The sequence below is a fragment of the Dipodomys merriami genome, unplaced genomic scaffold (genome assembly GCF_024711535.1).
Source record: "Dipodomys merriami isolate MVZ:Mamm:240054 unplaced genomic scaffold, mDipMer1.0.p SCAF_17, whole genome shotgun sequence".
NCBI lineage: Eukaryota > Metazoa > Chordata > Mammalia > Rodentia > Heteromyidae > Dipodomys > Dipodomys merriami.
The window spans coordinates 30,710,255-30,727,551 of NW_027203048.1; the positions used below are offsets into that span (position 1 = coordinate 30,710,255).

A 17,297-nucleotide genomic window follows, 5' to 3' on the forward strand; every position below is an offset into this window, starting at 1 on the left:
TTAGCAGTAAGGCTTTAAGTTCAAACTCCAGTACTGCCAGGAAAAATGATAGATAGATAGATAGATAGATAGATAGATAGATAGATAGATAGATAGATAGATAGATAGATAGATAGATAGATAGATAGATAGGTAGATAGATAGATAGATAGATAGATAGATAGATAGATAGATAGACAGACAGACAGAGACAGACAGACAGATGCTAATTTAAAAAGGTAAATTAGGATCAATATTGCTTAAAGCAGTTTATTTGCAAATACAAGACTAGAGCAAAAGCCGGGCACCAGTGGCTCACGGCTATAATCCTAGCTACTCAGGAGGCTGAGATCTGAGGCTCAAAGCCAGAAGAGGCAGGAAAGTCCATGAGACTCTTATCTTCAATAAACCACTCAGAAAACTGGAAGTGGCACTGTGGCTCAAGTAGCAGAGCATTCGCCTTAAGCTGAAGATCTGAGGGACAGCATGCAGACCGAGAGTTCAAGCCCCATGACTAGAAAAAGAAAATAGAATAGAATAAGGGGCTGGAGGCATGGCTCAGTTGGTAGAGCATTAGCCAATAATCAAAAGCAGCAGGTACTGAGTTTGAGTCCAAGTCTCAGGCAGAAAGAAGAGAAAGAGAAGAAGGAGCAGGAGGAAGAGGAGGGGGGGAAGGGAGGAGGAAGAGGAAGAGAATAAAGAACAAAAAAGCTTGTAATTATTTTAAGAAGGGAACAGGAAAAGGGCAGTGACAAAGGTGATGAGATTACTTAAGATGCATTATATACATATGTGGGAAAGTTACAGAAGAAACTTTTGTACTACTAATGCATGGTAATGAAAAGTTAATTTAAAAACAAAATAAAAATCACACACTAAAAAGTAAACAAATAAGCTAGATACAATAGCTCAATTCTGTTATCCTAGCTACTTGGGAGGTAAAGATTGGGAAATCATAGTTCAAGGCTAGCCCAGGCATAATACTGCCTAAGAATCCATTTCAATGTCTTGCTGTGGTGGCACACACCTGTTATCCCAGCTACAGAAGAAACATAATGGCTGGGTGCTTGGCAGGTGCCTGTTGTCCCCAGCAATATAGAGAAGTAGAAGTATGAAGATCACAGCCCCGGCTAGCCTAAGCATAAAGTAAGCCACTACTTGGAAGATACCAATGGAAAATGGCTGAAGTGGTAGAATCCCTGGCCTTGCAAGAGGAACTGAGTTCAGTCTCCCAGTACTACCAATAAATAAATTTTACAAACAGACTGAGCATAGTGGCTCATAGTCCTACCTACTCCAGAAGCAGAGATCAGAAGGATCAAGGTTTAAGGAAGACTGAGTACCACACTTCACACCTGTCATCCCACCTATGCATAAAGCATAAACAGGATGGCATTCCAAGCCAGCTTAGGCATAAGCACAAAGCCCTATTCAAAAAATAAAGCAAAAAGGCAGGAAGTATGACTAGTGACAGAGTACCTGCAACCACAAGGCTTCATAAAATAAGAATAAAAATAAAAAAAATTAAAACAAAACAAAACTCCCATGACTCTTATCAATGTACAATTTTCCTTTCTTTTTTTACCTTTAAACTTCCCCCAAAGAGTATACTTCTTGAGTCTACATTCAATTGCTCCATTTTTTCACTCATATATTCAGTCAACAAATATTTATAAAGTGCCTACAATATGCCAAGCAATGTTCTAGGTACTAAAAACACAGAAATAAATGAGAAATAAAAATTTCTACTTCTATTTTACCCTATCCACAAATATCAAACAAAGTTTACTCCATAATTTGTTTGAAACTACAATCATCACCCTTATCACCTGAGCTACACCCAAACTCTCCATGCTTCTTTGTATCAACTTTCTTCTCAATGGTAGTCTTATAGTTTTACAATTTTCTCTCAACAGTTTTTTTGTTTCTGTAACAAAATACTAGATACTGATTGCTTTATAGGTTAAAGTGTATTTAGTTCATTGTTCTAGAGGTTCAAGGGCATAGTGTCAACACTGGCTTGCTTTGGTGAGAATGTCCTGTTGAATAGCATTACAGTCAGGAGCATGAGTGAGAGATCTACATGCTGAAACATGATGCCAGAGTACAGCAAGGGGCCAGGTTCATTCTTTTATAACACATCAGTCTTGAGGAAACCAATTGAGAATGTCATTAGAACTATAAATTTAATTCCTTCCAAGGGCAATATTCTAAATGACTTCTCACTAAACTCCACCTCTCTCACATTGTCACACTGGGGAACAAACTCCCAATATATGAACCCTTGGGTGACATACTCAAACTACAGTACCTATAGTCTCAAAATGTGATGATGCACCAAGATTTAGGCCTCAACTCTTATTTTTTATTCCTTTACTTTAGACACTCTCCATGAATAAATTTGCTCAATTCTAAAACTTCAATTTTCATAGCCAGGAGCCAGTGGCTCATGCCTATTATTCTAGCTACTCAGGAGGCTGAGATCTGAGTATTGCAGTTCAAAGATACCCAGGGTAGAAAGCTGGAGAGACTCTTATCTCCAATAAACCACTCAGAAAACTGGAAGTGATGCTGTGGCTCAAATGGTAGAGCACTAGCCTTGAGCTGAAGAGCTGAGGGACAGAGCCAGGCCCAGAGTTCAAGCCCCACGACCAACATAAATAAATAAATACATAAATAAACTAAAACTTTAATTTTCACTTTTACCTGAATGATTCCCTAACCACTTCCAGGAATGGCATGGTATGAAGCGACTAGAAGTGAACATATAGGGAATTCCTGGAATACAGTAGTCACAATCTTGGTTTATTCAGCTGAGTGCTATTAATGGGTGTACTCAGTTTGTGATAACTTATTCCATAAACTTTTGGCACTACAGATTATATATTATATTTCAATAAAAGAAGGAAGTCTTCAATAAAAGTTTAAAGTCCCCCTACTTTTAAATACAGAGAGTCAGATTTAATCTTCCATTGGCTACTTTATCCATTAAAAAGGCATGCTCACCCATGTACACTGTAAGGTATATTAAATAGGTGGTTTCGATATCTTGTGCTATTCAGGCAGGAGAAGAAGTTTATTTACCAAACTGCTGCCCCCACCGTGCTTGGTGGAGAGGCATAGCTGAAAAAGAAAAGGTAATCCATCCCTGGACCAGGACTTATCAAGGCCAAGGCCAGGAAGAGGTGTGGCCAGGTGGGGGAAAGGTGTGGCCACACTGGATCTGGATGTGACCTCAGGGTCTGGGACCCTCCTAAGGTCAGAAGGGAGGCATATGACCAGAGGTGGCCCAGGATGTGACCTAGCAGGAGCAGAAGGTGACTGCTTCCAGGTCTGCCAGTTACCTAGGTAACAGATACTGGGCAGAAACTTAGCCAAGAGGTGGGGAGGTGTCCCAGTGCAGACCTTACAATACATACTGCCCATCACAGAGAGAAGGCATGGAATAAACAATGGTATATTTTGGCTCACAGCTTTGAAGGTTTGAGTCCACAATCAGATGGCCCCTACTGCTTTAGGCTTATGGTAAGAACACCATGCTGGAGGCACATAGCTAAACAAAACTGCTCAACTTGTAGCCAGGAAGTGAAATAAAATAGAAAGAGGAAAGAGTTGTCCTCTTTGAGGGCACACCCCCAAGAACTTAAAATTCCCATTCAGTTCCACCTCTTAAAAGAATCTACTATTCTCAGTATCATCACTCTGAGGATCAAGCACCAACAAAGATGATGATGATGATGATGATGATGATGATGACGATACTAGTAATTTTAACTCACGTAATTTTGGAATGTGTATATCTGCTTACAGGCAATGACTATTATAACTGAATATCCTAGAGGCCAAGAGTAAAATACCAAATAATAAAATACTTCAACAACTGAATCACTATGGTAATGTTAGAGAGCTTTTCATTAAAAGAACATAGTTATTAAACTTGAAAGTATACCATCCCTGTATATTTATTTGTAGTTTAGGAACCAAATTTTCTTTTCCTCAACAAACTTTTTAAAATTCAAGTGGTTGTAAATAATAAATGTGATTATCAAATAACACAGATTCTCACATGATAATCAGGATAAGCATGTACATGATATATATACCACAGAATATTCTGGGTGATGGAGGGCAGAGGAGGAGGAGAAAGGAATAATTCACTGGGAATAAATGCATAGGGCCAGGCATCTCAGAAGCATGAAACTCTAAGTCCTCTTCTACTGTTGTTGAAATCAGCAGTAACATCATCACCATCTTTCCCTATCAGAATCTATGAGTAGTGTGTGCTGAATTCACTTTAATAATACTCTGAGCACAAGGAGGCATCTGGAGAACAAAGGAAAATTGATTCCTTTAAAACACCACTACCAATACTGTCAGATGTTAAAACATCACTGAGATCTCATCCATTCAACAATCAATACATGGACAGATAACAGTGTACAGAGGCAGAACTGATAAAGTACTATACTATGTCGTGTAAGCAACATATTAACTAATGATATCAAATAGCCCTTATTTGAATCTCAATTTCAACAAAATGAGGAATACACCACACACACACACACACACACACACACACACACACACACACACACACACACACACACACACACACACACACAGATCAATCTGAATACTAACTGGATATACACTGTTAATAAGATTATCATTTTAGGTATTTTCTTTAGTAGAGATATGTACATGAACATTTTTGTTTTGAATTATGAGTCAGTGTGTACCATTATGCCTATAATCTCAGGAGACTCATGAGGATCTCCACTTAAGAGGCAAGCCTAGGTTACATGTAAAGACCCAGTCTCAAAAAAAATTATTAAGGTTCTGAGACAGTGAGTAAGGCTGTAACTGAAACAACACTGGCAATGAATTGATCGTTACTGAAGTTGAGTATTAGGAATACAGCAATTACATCTTTCTATATACTTTTGTGTATGTTTGAAACTGTCTACAAATTCAGAAAACAAAAAGAATTGACAAATTCTCAAGAGAATTCCAAAATGGGAATTTACAAGCTACTATGAGTACTTGAAATATAGTAATGTATATACTATATAATCTGAATTTCCAAAAACATATCAATACAAAATATAGCTAAATGCTGTCCTACTTAGTAGTATTAAAGTCATACTTTATATAACTTTTAAATGCTTTTAAATGCTTTAAACTCTAAAGAAACAGAAAGAAGATAAAAGAAAACAAGTAGACGAATGCACAGTAAAATAGTAACAATAATTAAGATAGAACTAATCTGTACTTTGTACTGCTTATGGCTCATACTATAAGTTATATTGAATTTCTACTTACTATATTATCCTCAATTAAATGGAAAGTACTCACTATCAGGAACAAAGTCTAATAGCATAGTAGCCTAATAATTACTCATCTACAGAGGAGTCTGAGGGAAATCCAGCTGTGATATCTACCAGCCCAGAGAGGAACAAGTGATTGGCCAAAGTGATTTTTCTTTGCTCCCTTACCTTCCCTTGTGGAACTCACATAGGAGCACATGCAAGAGCAGAGAAGGCCCACTTTTCAGATCTAAAAAGATTACTGTTCTTATAGTTTAAGAAAAACTATACTCATTCTGTTGCTATCTAGAACCACATCCTCCCATACAAAAGTCACTAGCAATGTGTGGCTACATTTAAATTAATGAAAATGAAATTCAAATTCCTTAAACTGTCCTAAAGAATAAGTAAGAGGACTGGAGATGTGGCTCAAATAGGAGAGTGCCTGCCTAGCAAGCACCAGGCTTTGAGTTTTTCCAAGAAAAGAGAAGGAGCAGGAAGGTGTTCAAACCACAGTACACTAAAATCAATCAACCAATCAAAGAAGAAAGTAATTTCACTCCACCTTGGAAGACAGCACGCTGTGTATAGGAAATATGGAGATGTATTTTTTAACTGTATTTTTTTTTCTTTTCTTTTTTTTTGGTACTGGTGATCGAACCCAGGACGTTGCACTTGCTAGGCAAGCGCTTTGCCACTGAGCTACATCCCAGCCCTGGAGATGTATGTTTAAGACTTCATCCAGCTGAGAGAGAAGAAAATCCAAGTCCAGAGGGTTGTAACCCAGCCCCTCCAGCAACAACAGATAGTTTTATAATATGAAAGAGATCTGTTAAAAGTATGCTTTATCATTTCCTACAATGTCTAGGAAACATTTTACATTTCTGTTTTTTATTGTTACTATAAAGTAGGTACAGTTATATAAGTCAGATATGAGTACATTTCTTTTTGAGCAATCTCATTACTTCCATCACTCTCCCAGTTTTTCCCTCCCATTCCCACCCACAAGTTGTATAGTTCATTTTCCACATAGTATCTAATGAATACCGCTCTTATATTTGTTCACCATTGGTCCTTCAATCATGTGCCCCCCCACTTACCCTTCCAAAGACAGATAAATCAACAAACAAGACAAAAAGAAGACAAAAACATAAAAACAACTCTCATTTCAATTTCCTGGAGTTCATTTCAATAAATATTGTTTTCTGATCAGAGGTACAGGCCATGTGCCTTTGTGTTCCCCTAAGAGTATCCTCCTTTTGTGTGTGTGTGTGTGTGTGTGTGTGTGTGTGTGTGTGTGTGTGTGTGTGTGTGTGTGTGTGTGTGTGTGTGTGTGTGTGTGTGTGTGTGTGTGTGTGTGTGTGTGTGTGTGTGTGTGTGTGTGTGTGTGTGTGTGTGTGTGTGTGTTGGAGTGATGTTATTTTTGATCTAGCTTCCACATGAGAGAGAAAATATGCACCATATGTTGCCCTGAGTGTGGCTTACCTCTTTTTAACATTATTTGCTCTAGGTCCATCCATCTACTTGATTTGCATTTCCTTGATAGGCAGAGATGTTGAGTATTTCTTTGCTATCCTGACCTCTTCTTTTCTTAGCTCCTTTGCCCATTTAGTGATTGGTTTATTAGCTTTAGGAGGGATTAATTTCTTGAGCTCATTATATAATTTGGATATTAGGCCTTTTATCGGATGTGTTGCTGGTAAGTATCTTCTCCTAGTCTGTTGGCTGTCTTTCTATTTTTTTTTATTTTTGTTTTCTTCTTATCTATTTTTTTTTATTTTGATGTGCTCCTGTTTGTCAAGTCTCTCTCCTATTTGCTATGCCACTAGGAATCTTTTCAAAAAGTTTATTTTACATTTTTCAAAAAACAAATGTTTCTATTCCCTAAATTAGAAGGAAGAAGTATTCTTTTGTCTAAGACAACACTGAGTAACAAAAACAGTGGGAGAATACATATGTGAGAAATAATACAGGAAACTTGAGGAGATGAGTGGATGGGATAGATGAGAGAAGAGAATAATGAATGGGGAGACTGACCAAGAGACAATGTACAAAGAAATTAACATGTTAAATTGAAACCCCTTTGTAAAACTATTTGAGGAAAACAATACAAAATAAATAAAAACAAAATACCATAATACCAACAGCATTAAAAAATTTAGTTGTGGTATGAGTGAGTATATTAAGTCCAGTCACAAACCTTACATGAAGGTTTCATGAAAGCCTGGACTCCAAGCAAGATTTCATCTGGAAGAAACATGGCTGACCTATACATACATCTAAGTCCTAAATCTAACTAGGAATATTACACAATGATTACTGTTGCATACAGCACTTATTAAAGAAGAAATTCTTAGCACTAGGCAGAGTGGCTCAACTTTATAATCATAGATACTTGTTAGGCAGAGATAGGAAGACTTAAGTTCAAGGCCAGTCTAGGCAAAATAAGTTTTCAAGACCCTCTCTAAACACAAGATGGGTATGGTGCTCCTTATCTTTAATGCCAACTATGCAAAGACTCAAGGTTATGGTCTTCCAAGGCCAACCAGAGAAGAAGCACAGACTATATATAAAAAATAAAGCTAAGGGCTGGGAAGGTGGCTCAGTGGTAGAGCACTTGCCTTGCATGCCTGAGGCCCTGGGTTTGATTCCTCAGCACCACATAAGCAAAAAGAAAAAAGCCAGAAGTGGCGCTGTGGCTCAAGTGGTAGAACGCTAGCCTTGAGCTGAAGAGATGAGGTACAGCGCCCAGGCCCAGAGTTCAGGCCCCACAACCAGACCCAAAAAAATTAATTAATTAATAAAGCAAACTAAACAGGCTGAATATATGGCTGAAATTTACCTTCTAAGACCTGGAGTTCAAAACCCAAGTCCATACCACAAAAAAAATTTTTTTCAAAACACAACTTTTTAAAAACCTTACTGAATGTTTAACAAACCTATGTATTCTAGAAAAGAGCTACAAATAATTTGCACCAGTTGCAAATCACAATGAAGAAAGTTCTATATCAAAGCTGGAAAATACACTCTGGTTTTGAAGGACAGATTCTGACAGTAATTAATTTGAAGAAATATCATAGCCACTGAGCTATAATGAACAATTTAACCACAAACTCCAAATTGTCTCTAACTATACAGAAGGAAGTTGGTGATTTCAGAGTCTTAGAGATTACCTACATATTCTATTAGGATATCTGAATTAAATACAACTTTTCAATTGCATCTACACTTTTTTTAATTCTACAAGTATTCCATTTGGCTAATATGTACTTCATTTTCCTATACAACTGTACTGCATACCTACTTTAGATATAACCATTTACACTACCTCTTTTATAAACAATGTTCATAAGCTATTTAGGTGCTTCAATGTCCCTGGACTTGTGGTTACGCTGCCATCTGGTGGTGACTGGGAAGAAACTGCACTGCCATAAGAGAACCTTCCTTCCTTCACATTGCTAATTTATTGTAAGTAACCTCAGGTCTGTGTTTTTGTTGTTCTTTTTTTTTTCTTTTTTTTTGTCGGTTGTGTGGCTTGAATATGGCCTGGGCACTGTCCTTCAGCTCTTCACTCAAGGTGAGCTCTCTACCACTTCAGCCACACTGCCTTTTTCGGTTTTCTGGTGATTTATCAGAGATAAGAGTCTCATAGACTTTCCTGCCCGGGCTGGCTTTGAACTGTGATCCTCAGATCTCAGCCTCCTGAGTAGCTAGGATCACAGGCCTGAGCCACCAGCCCCTGGCTTGTGTGGGTTTTTCTTGGTTTTTGTTTGTTTTTGTTTTTGTCGGTCATGGGGCCTGAACTCTGGGCCTGGGCACTGTCCCTCAACTCTTCAGCTCAAGGCTAGCACTCTATCACTTGAGCCACAGTATCACTTCCGGCTTTTTCTGCTTATGTGGTGCTGAGGAATGGAACCCAAGGCTTCATGCATGCAAGGTAAGCACTCTATCACTGAGCCACCTTCCCAGCCCAGGTCTGTGTTTTTGTGACAACAAAATATATCAAATACAATATGGCAAAAACAATTATTAGCGGACCACTCTAAGTTCAATTGATACTATACGTTAGCTGCAACCACTTGCTCTGTCAATGTGACTGGCAAGGATTATTAGAAGAATGTCACTGGGTAAAGCTTGTAATATAATTATAAAAGGAAGTCTCCTTGCTGAGAAGAGCTACATAATGTAAAATCACCCTCTACAGATTAGTATTACTAAAATGTGTCATGGCCACCAATATTTAATCTGAAATGTATTTTATTGATATTTACAAAATCAAACACTAGTACCACCAAAAAGAAAGAGGAAAAAAATAAGAATATTTAGAGAGAGCTGGGCATGTGGCTCATTCCTGTAATCCTAGCTACTCTGCGGACTGAGGTACTAAGCCAGCCAAGGAAGACGAATCCTCGTTATCTCCAAATAACTAGCAAAAACACCAAAGTGAAAGCATGGCTCAAGGAGTAAAGTGCTAGCTATGAGCAAAACAGCTAAGCTAGAGCGAAGACACCCAAAATTTCACCCTAGTACCAGCACCAAAAAAAAGGAAGAAAGAAAGAAAAAGAAACAATCACCCAAAAGAACCCAAGCGTGGTAATAGCATACCTGTAATTCTAGTACTTAAGAGGCAGAGGCAACAGGATCACAAGTTTAAGGCCAGCTTAAGCTACCTTGTAAGAGTCTACCTTAAAACACTAAAAACAATAACAAATAAAACCTAAAGCAATTATTAATCAGTATAGATTAACTGAATAATAATAATAATATTATTATTATTATATTTAAGAAATACACTCTCCTTAGGCCAGGTACCAGTGGCTGAAATCTGTAATCCTAGCTATTCAGGAGGCTGAGATGTGAGGATAGTGGCTCAAGGCCAGCCTGGGCAGGAAAGTCCTTGAGATTCTTATCTCCAGTTAATCACAAAAAAAGTGATTCATCACTGCACTGTGGCTCAAGTGGTAGAGCACTAGCCTTGAATGCAAAAGCCCAGGCCCAAAGTTAAAGCCCCATGACCAGCAAAAAATAATAGTAATAATACACTTCCCACTTTTAGAAAACTAGGATCTTAGTTGTAAATTTCTGAACTGCAGATCAGAAATAGTTGTAAATGTCTTCCAAAAGAATGGAGGTCAGTCCTGGGTACTTATGGGAGGAAGAGATATCTCAGGTGCACATCTTAGGAAAGGAAATCAAAATACACTTCTTAAAGATAAGAAGCTCCCTCTGAGGTATAAAATATAAATTCCCAGAAGCAGAAAAGATATATACCCAGTTCAACCTGGAATCAGAGGAACCGGCTTTAAATAAGGAATCACACAGAAGCCATGTTGGCAAAAGAGTCTGTCTGCTGGCCCATACAGGAACTGCACTGCAAAAAATTCCACATCACTGACTGTTAAAGACAGAGCTAAAATTAACTCAAATTCAAAAACCATGAGTTGAAAAGAAAACTGGCTAATATAGAATATGGCTCTGCTCCTTTCTATTATAAACCTTTAGAAAATAACTGGTCAACCAATTTACACATATTTCTGAGATGAATTATCACAAAGGAAGCAGCACAAATCCATAGGACACTACAAGAAAAAGGGAAGCTACCAAAAAATAATAAAGCAAAAACAAAATAAACTAAACACTTCCTCATAGAAAATACTGCCACAAAGTGACTGAACACTCTGTCAAAGAGTTTGGGAGGTTTTTGTTTGGTTTTTGTTGTTGTTGTTGTTTAAAAAAAAACAAACTAATGAAGCAACTGTCTCTGTGTAAACGAACAGGCTGAGATACAAGAGTCCAGGTGAATCATGGCTAGATGACAGAAAGTGACATACTTTAAATATGAGACTTCAGAAAAGACCTAGGGGGGAAATACCTTGAAAATATAGGTGAAATTGCAAAAAACAAACAAACAAAAAATAACACTAGAAAAAAAAACAGAAGTTACTTTAAAAAAAAAAAAAAGAACAGATATTTTAAAAAGAACAAGAGAAAGCCGGGCGCTGATGGCTCACGCCTGTAATCCTAGCTACTCAGGAGGCTGAGATCTGAGGATCATGGTTCAAAGCCAGCCCGGGGAAGGAAAGTCCGTGAGACTCTTATCTCCAATAAACCACTAGAAAACCAGAAGTGGCACTGTGGCTCAAGTAGTAGAGCACTTGGCTTGAGCTGAAGAGCAGAGGGACAGTGCCCAAGCCCAGAGTTCAAGACCCAGGACCAACCAAAAAAAAAAGAACAAGAAAAGTAAAATAAAGAATACTGGGGATGGGCTGGGAAGGTGGCTCAGTGGTAGAGCGCTTGCCTTTCATGCATGAGGCCCTGGGTTCAATTCCTCAGCACCACATAAGCAAAAAGAAAAAAGCCGGAAGTGGCGCTGTGGCTCAAGTGGTAGAGCGCTAGCCTTGAGCTGAAGAGGAGGGACAGCACCCAGGCCCAGAGTTCAGGCTCCACGACCAGACTTAAAAAAAAAAAAAAAAAGGAACACTGGAGATGAAATCATTGATTAAAAAAAGTATTGATCAAATATGAATAATTTGAACCTAAGAGTATTGTCATAGTGTCATAGGAATAGAACAAATATTTAATTAATATAATTTAATAATTTATAATAATAATTCCAAAAATATGCTGACATTTTAAAGTGTAGATCTACATGTTAATGCAATACCCACAGAAAAATCTGACATGTAAAATACTTCAGAGAGTGGTAGGGGGAAGCTGGGAGAAAGGAAAGGGGAAAGGGGAGAAGAGGAGAGAAAAAGAAGGGGGAAGGTAGAGAGGGGAGAGAGAGAGGAGGAAAAAGAGAGGGAGAGAAAGAGATCGGAATTTAGGGTGGCCTCAGATCTAACTCTAAAACAAAACAGACCACCATTTAAGAAGGAAAGTATGACTCAAGAGCTTTGAATCTAATCTAACTATTGTTCAAATACAAAATCATACCTCAATAATAAACATGTAAGAATTCAAGGAACAGTATTTTCTTAAGTCCTTTCAGGGGACTCTGTTAAGAGAAGTTTTACAACCAAACTGAAGAACTTATGGCAAAATAAATACCTGGTGATAAATTTCTAAGCAATTTAATCACAGAAGTAAGAATAAAATGAATTTACAATACAGATCAAGAGGCAAAATATTATTTCCACTGGCAATTCAAATATGATGACAAAAGTTGGGAAAGGAACAAAAGGTTACATAATTTAAGGAAAATGGACAGGTGTATTAGCTCAAGCCTATAATCCTAGCTACTTTTGAGGTAGAGATTAAGTATTACAGTGCCTGACACTTTTTTTTGCCTAAGCAAAAAGAAGTTCACAGACTCCTTCTCAACTAATAGGGTACAGTGGTAGGTGCCTGTCATCCAGGCCAGCCTGGGTTTAAGTGAAAACAACCAATACACAAAGGAGCTGAAGGTGTGGCTCAAGGGATAGAGCTCCTGCCTAGCAAGTATGAGTCCCTGAGTTTAATCCTCAGTACCACCAAAATGAAAAAAGGGGTTTACATTTCCTTATCTTTAAACACTGGAAATATAAATTTGTCAGTTAGAGATAACAAAATAAAATGACAGATCATATAAATATATTTAATTATATGAATAAAACAAAAAAGAAAGTTGTATCAAGAAATATAAAACTTTATAAACATAGATAAGAGCAAATACTTGAACACAATTAATACTTTTTTTTTTTTTTTGGGTCTGGTCGTGGGGCCTGAACTCTGGGCCTGGGTGCTGACCCTCAGCTCTTCAGCTCAAGGCGAGTGCTCTACCACTTGAGCCGCCACAGCACCACTTCCGGCTTTTTTCTTTTTGTTTATGTAGTGCTGAATAATCGAACCCAGGGCCTCATGAATGCAAGGCAAGCACTCTCCCACTGAGCCACCTTCCCAGCCCCTACAATTAATACTTTTAAGTATAATTTTTAGTAAACTCCATACTTCTTATCTGGGAAAACTCAAACTGCATTTTTTTTTTCAGTGTGGGCTTAAACTCAGGACCTGGGCACAGTCCCTAGACTTTTGCTCAAAGCTAGTGCTCTACTACTTTAAGCCACAGAGCCACTGACAGTTTTCTGGTGGTCAACTGGAGATAAGAGTCTCATGGACTTTCTTGCCCAGGCAGGCTTCAAACTTCAATCCTCAAATCTCAGCCTCCTGAGTTGCTGCTAGGTATGAGCCAACAGCACCCGCCCTCAAATGTGTATTTTTCATAACACGTCCTCAAGGAAAATGCATATATTACAGTCCCTGAGGAAAGTAATTGTTCAAGTGAAAATCTAACAATCATTACAAAAATAAAGATCAACATACAGTATATGAATCTAAATCTCAAAACTAGGTATCTCAAAATATATTTTTGAATGATCATCCATGAGGACAATAGTGTTCAATTCCGGAATATATGAGCAGAGTTAAAGGATGTGCCATGTGAAGCAGAGTATGACACATTTCATGATTAAATATTGAAACAAGCAGTCTCACATAGCACTGTTTATAAAACAATTTGTTCTTAGTAAACATTGCTGCTATGTTTAACACTGAAGGTTATACAAAATACGCAGAAGTTCAGAAGCACAAAAAATAAAAAGCAATCCATCAAAAGCCAAAAGTGCATGTGGTGTAGTTCCCATAGAAAATGTACTAAGAAGTCACACTGGGTTGGATTTCAAACTCCAATTTATCAATGTTTTAAACATACAACAAAATAAGGTAAAAGCTATTTTTTAAATAACTATCAGAGTTTTCAAGTAGAATTAGGTATATTTATTTAAAAGATACCTTTATTTTTAAAGACTTTTAAAAGAACCTATCTTTATGTTTTTACTAAAATGTATCTAGAAGTATTTCTTCCTAGATCCAGTCTACTGGGAGTTTTATATGCTTCTGTTAGGCAGGTGAGATTTTTCTCTCTTAAGAGTAGGGAAGTTAGTTCTCAGCTATTATTTTACTGGTTTCAATGCCTTTACTTTCAAAGCCTTCCCCCTCATTGATGCCATTAGACGTGAATAGCAAGGAAATGAGTTTAAATGCCACAAAATTAAAGAAGGAGCTACATTACAGTAGGAAGAAAATCAGAATCAATACAGACCTCTCCGCAAGGAGAGCCTGGAATGTTTTAATCCAAGCACTGAAGATCAACAACTGCCAACCCAAACTGATCTACCCAGTGAAACTATTATTTACATTAGATGGTGAAATCAAAACTTTGCATGAGAAACAAAAATTAAAGGAATTCATGATCACTAAACCAGCATTACAATGAATTCTAAAGGGAGAAATACAATCTGAAGAAAACAATCAAAATCAAAGAAATACAGACAAAAATTACTAGAATATCAATTTAGTAGACACAGGAATAGGAAAGAAACAAAATATAGGAAACCAAGAAAATGGCAGGAAACATGACACATCCTTCTATAATTACCCTAAACATTAATAGACCCAATTCCCCAATCAAAAGAACAACAGATTTGATCAAAATAAGATCCAGCCAACGTTTACATTCTGTTTTGGGTTATTTTTTTAATTGATTAAAGCTTCCACTAATTATGATATATGGCTTTTAACATATTAGTTGCATGTCATGCTTATTGAATAAATAAAAGATATTAATCTCTGATCTTAAAAAAATTCAAGAGGCTGAAAACGTGGCTTAATGGGGCTGGGAATGGGGCTCAGTGGTAGAGTGCTTGCCTAGCATGCATGAAGCTCTGGGTTCAATTCCTCAGTACCACATAAACAGAAAAAGCCAGAAGCGGTAGAGTGTCTCAACCGGTAGAGTGCTAACCTTGAGCAAAAGAAGCTCAGGGACAGTGCCCATGCCCTGAGTTCAAGCCCCAGGACTGGCAAAAAAAAAAAAAAAAGACATTTGCACAAAATAATATACCTTTAAATATAAAGAATTATATAAATTACATGCAATGAGAAATAGAAAGACTTTGCCTTTAAATAATATTCAGAAACAGCTATTCATTTTACTAAAATGCTGATTACATGATGCATGTAATATTCAAGACCAATAAGCAATGAGATAAATAAAATTTCATATATACATCATCAAAAACAAGGAAAGACTGGGGCTGGGAAGGTGGCTCAGTGGTAGAGCGCTTGCCTTGCAAGCATGCATGAGGCCCTGGGTTCAACTCCTCAGCACCACATAAACAAAAAGAAAAAAGCCAGAAGTGGCGCTGTGGCTCAAGTGGTACAGTGCTGGCCTTGAGCTGAAGAGATGAGGGACAGCACCCAGGCCCAGAGTTCAGGCCCCACGACTGGACCCCAAAAAAAAAATGGAAAGGCTTATCCTTGTAGTCACATAACACTATTTCCTTCCTTTGTAAATAGTGAATGATGCTTCATATACATTCATCCACTAACAATATCTTTACATTTTTAAAGACTGTCAGGTAACCTATAATAGAAAATATCTCTATTGCAAAAGAAAAAGAAGAAGCGGAGGGAGGAAGGAAGGAAGGAAGGAAGGAAGGAAGGAAGGAAGGAAGGAAGGAAGGAAGGAAGGAAGGAAGGAAGGAAGGAGGGAAGGAGGGAGGGAGGGAGGGAGGGAGGGAGGGAGGGGAAGAAAAGGGAAGAGAAGGGAAGGGAAGGGAAGGGAAGGGAAGGGAAGGGAAGAAAGCAACAGCAACAGCAGCACCAACACAGTCTCAAGCACAGGATCTTTCTTTCCTCTACCACCCCATTAAAAAACAAACCCTATCTCCTTAGAATATTTACTGTGTGTGTGTGTGTGTGTATGTGTGTGTATACATGTATTTGTAAGTGTACATGTAAGTGTATGTGTATGTAGCAGGGGAAAAGGATAAGAACTGAACAGAGGAAGCAAGGGAGAGGAAAGAAGGGAGATTGGGTGTGATGTAACACATCTGTAATGCAGCAATACCCTGTCTCAAAAACAGAAGAAAGCAGAGCCCTTGTTACAATATAAAATTCTAGACCTGAGGATATGGCTCAAATAGTTAAGGACATGCTTAGCATGAACGAGAATACTGGGTTCAATTCTCAGTAGAAAGAGATGGAGGGTTGGGAAGGTGGCTCAGTGGTAGAGCACTTGCCTTGCATGCATGAGGCCCTGGGTTTGATTCCCCAGCACCACATAAGCAAGAAGAAAAAAGCCAGAAGTGGCACTATGGCTCAAGTGGTAGAGGAGGGGGAATGTTTAGGAGAGTAGAAAGAAGGGAGAGAGGGACGGGGGGGGGGGGGGGGGGGAGGAAGGGAGGTCTGAAAGTGTACCACTTAGAATTTGGCTATCATCTTTAAAGAATTTAAAGGCTATAATTGAATAAATCTGAACAGATATATAGGCCACAAATTAACTAGCATTAAAGGATTAGCTGGTGATTTCTTCTATAAAAGCTTCTTAATTTAAAAAAGCTTCTTAATACTAAGAAAAAGCAAATATAAAACATCTTTTGGTAACCTTGTAACTATTGCTACAATTTAAGCACTACCTGGTTTTCAGAACTACACAAAGAAAATCTACAATATTGACAATTGAGAGCAGATTTCTTTCAACTTTTAATAAACATAGAGTCCAGGTGCTACCACAACCCAAAAATAGAAAACAAGAGGGAAACTTTAAAAATACATTTCCAGTTTCAAAACCAGAGAAGTGGTGGTGTAATATTTACCAAAAGGACATGTTCTAACAGTTATGTTAACAAAAAAATAAATTAATTTTAAAAATTGTATCTGTACCACAAATAGTATACATCACCTAAAAATAATGGCGTGGTTTCTTCTAAAGTAGTTGCATTAGGATCTGCCCCAGCTTCTAAAAGAATCTGTACAATCTTCCAATGTCCTTGACTTGCAGCAAGATGTAATGCGCAGAAGCCTTCGAAAGTCTTTGACTGAATGTAAGTTTCAGATGACTCTGTGGAAGAATAAAAATCTATCAACTAGAAGATTAGTACTTGCATTTCTTGGGTTTAGCAAGCAAAAAAAATATGAGAAATTTAATGAAATATTAAAATGTAATTTTAGCTATTCAGAAGACTGAGCGCTGAG

The 17,297-nt window shown here is 37.8% G+C and overlaps 1 protein-coding gene across 6 annotated transcripts in view; it reads right to left on the reverse strand.

The window, feature by feature from the left end:
• Window positions 1-17,297, reverse strand: part of Asb3 (ankyrin repeat and SOCS box containing 3) — a 138,346-nt gene that overhangs the window by 94,573 nt on the left and 26,476 nt on the right. For 5 of the 6 annotated variants that reach the window (XR_011372527.1, XM_070025625.1, XM_070025620.1 and 2 more), the window contains exon 3: window positions 17,005-17,163. The exons of the other annotated variant lie outside the window; for it this stretch is intronic. Coding sequence is in view for 4 of the 5 variants with exons in the window: in XM_070025625.1 (XP_069881726.1) it covers window positions 17,005-17,163 (159 nt within the window). In the remaining variant the exon portion in view is untranslated. The remainder of the gene's footprint in view (window positions 1-17,004; window positions 17,164-17,297) is intronic. 6 annotated transcript variants of the gene reach the window in all.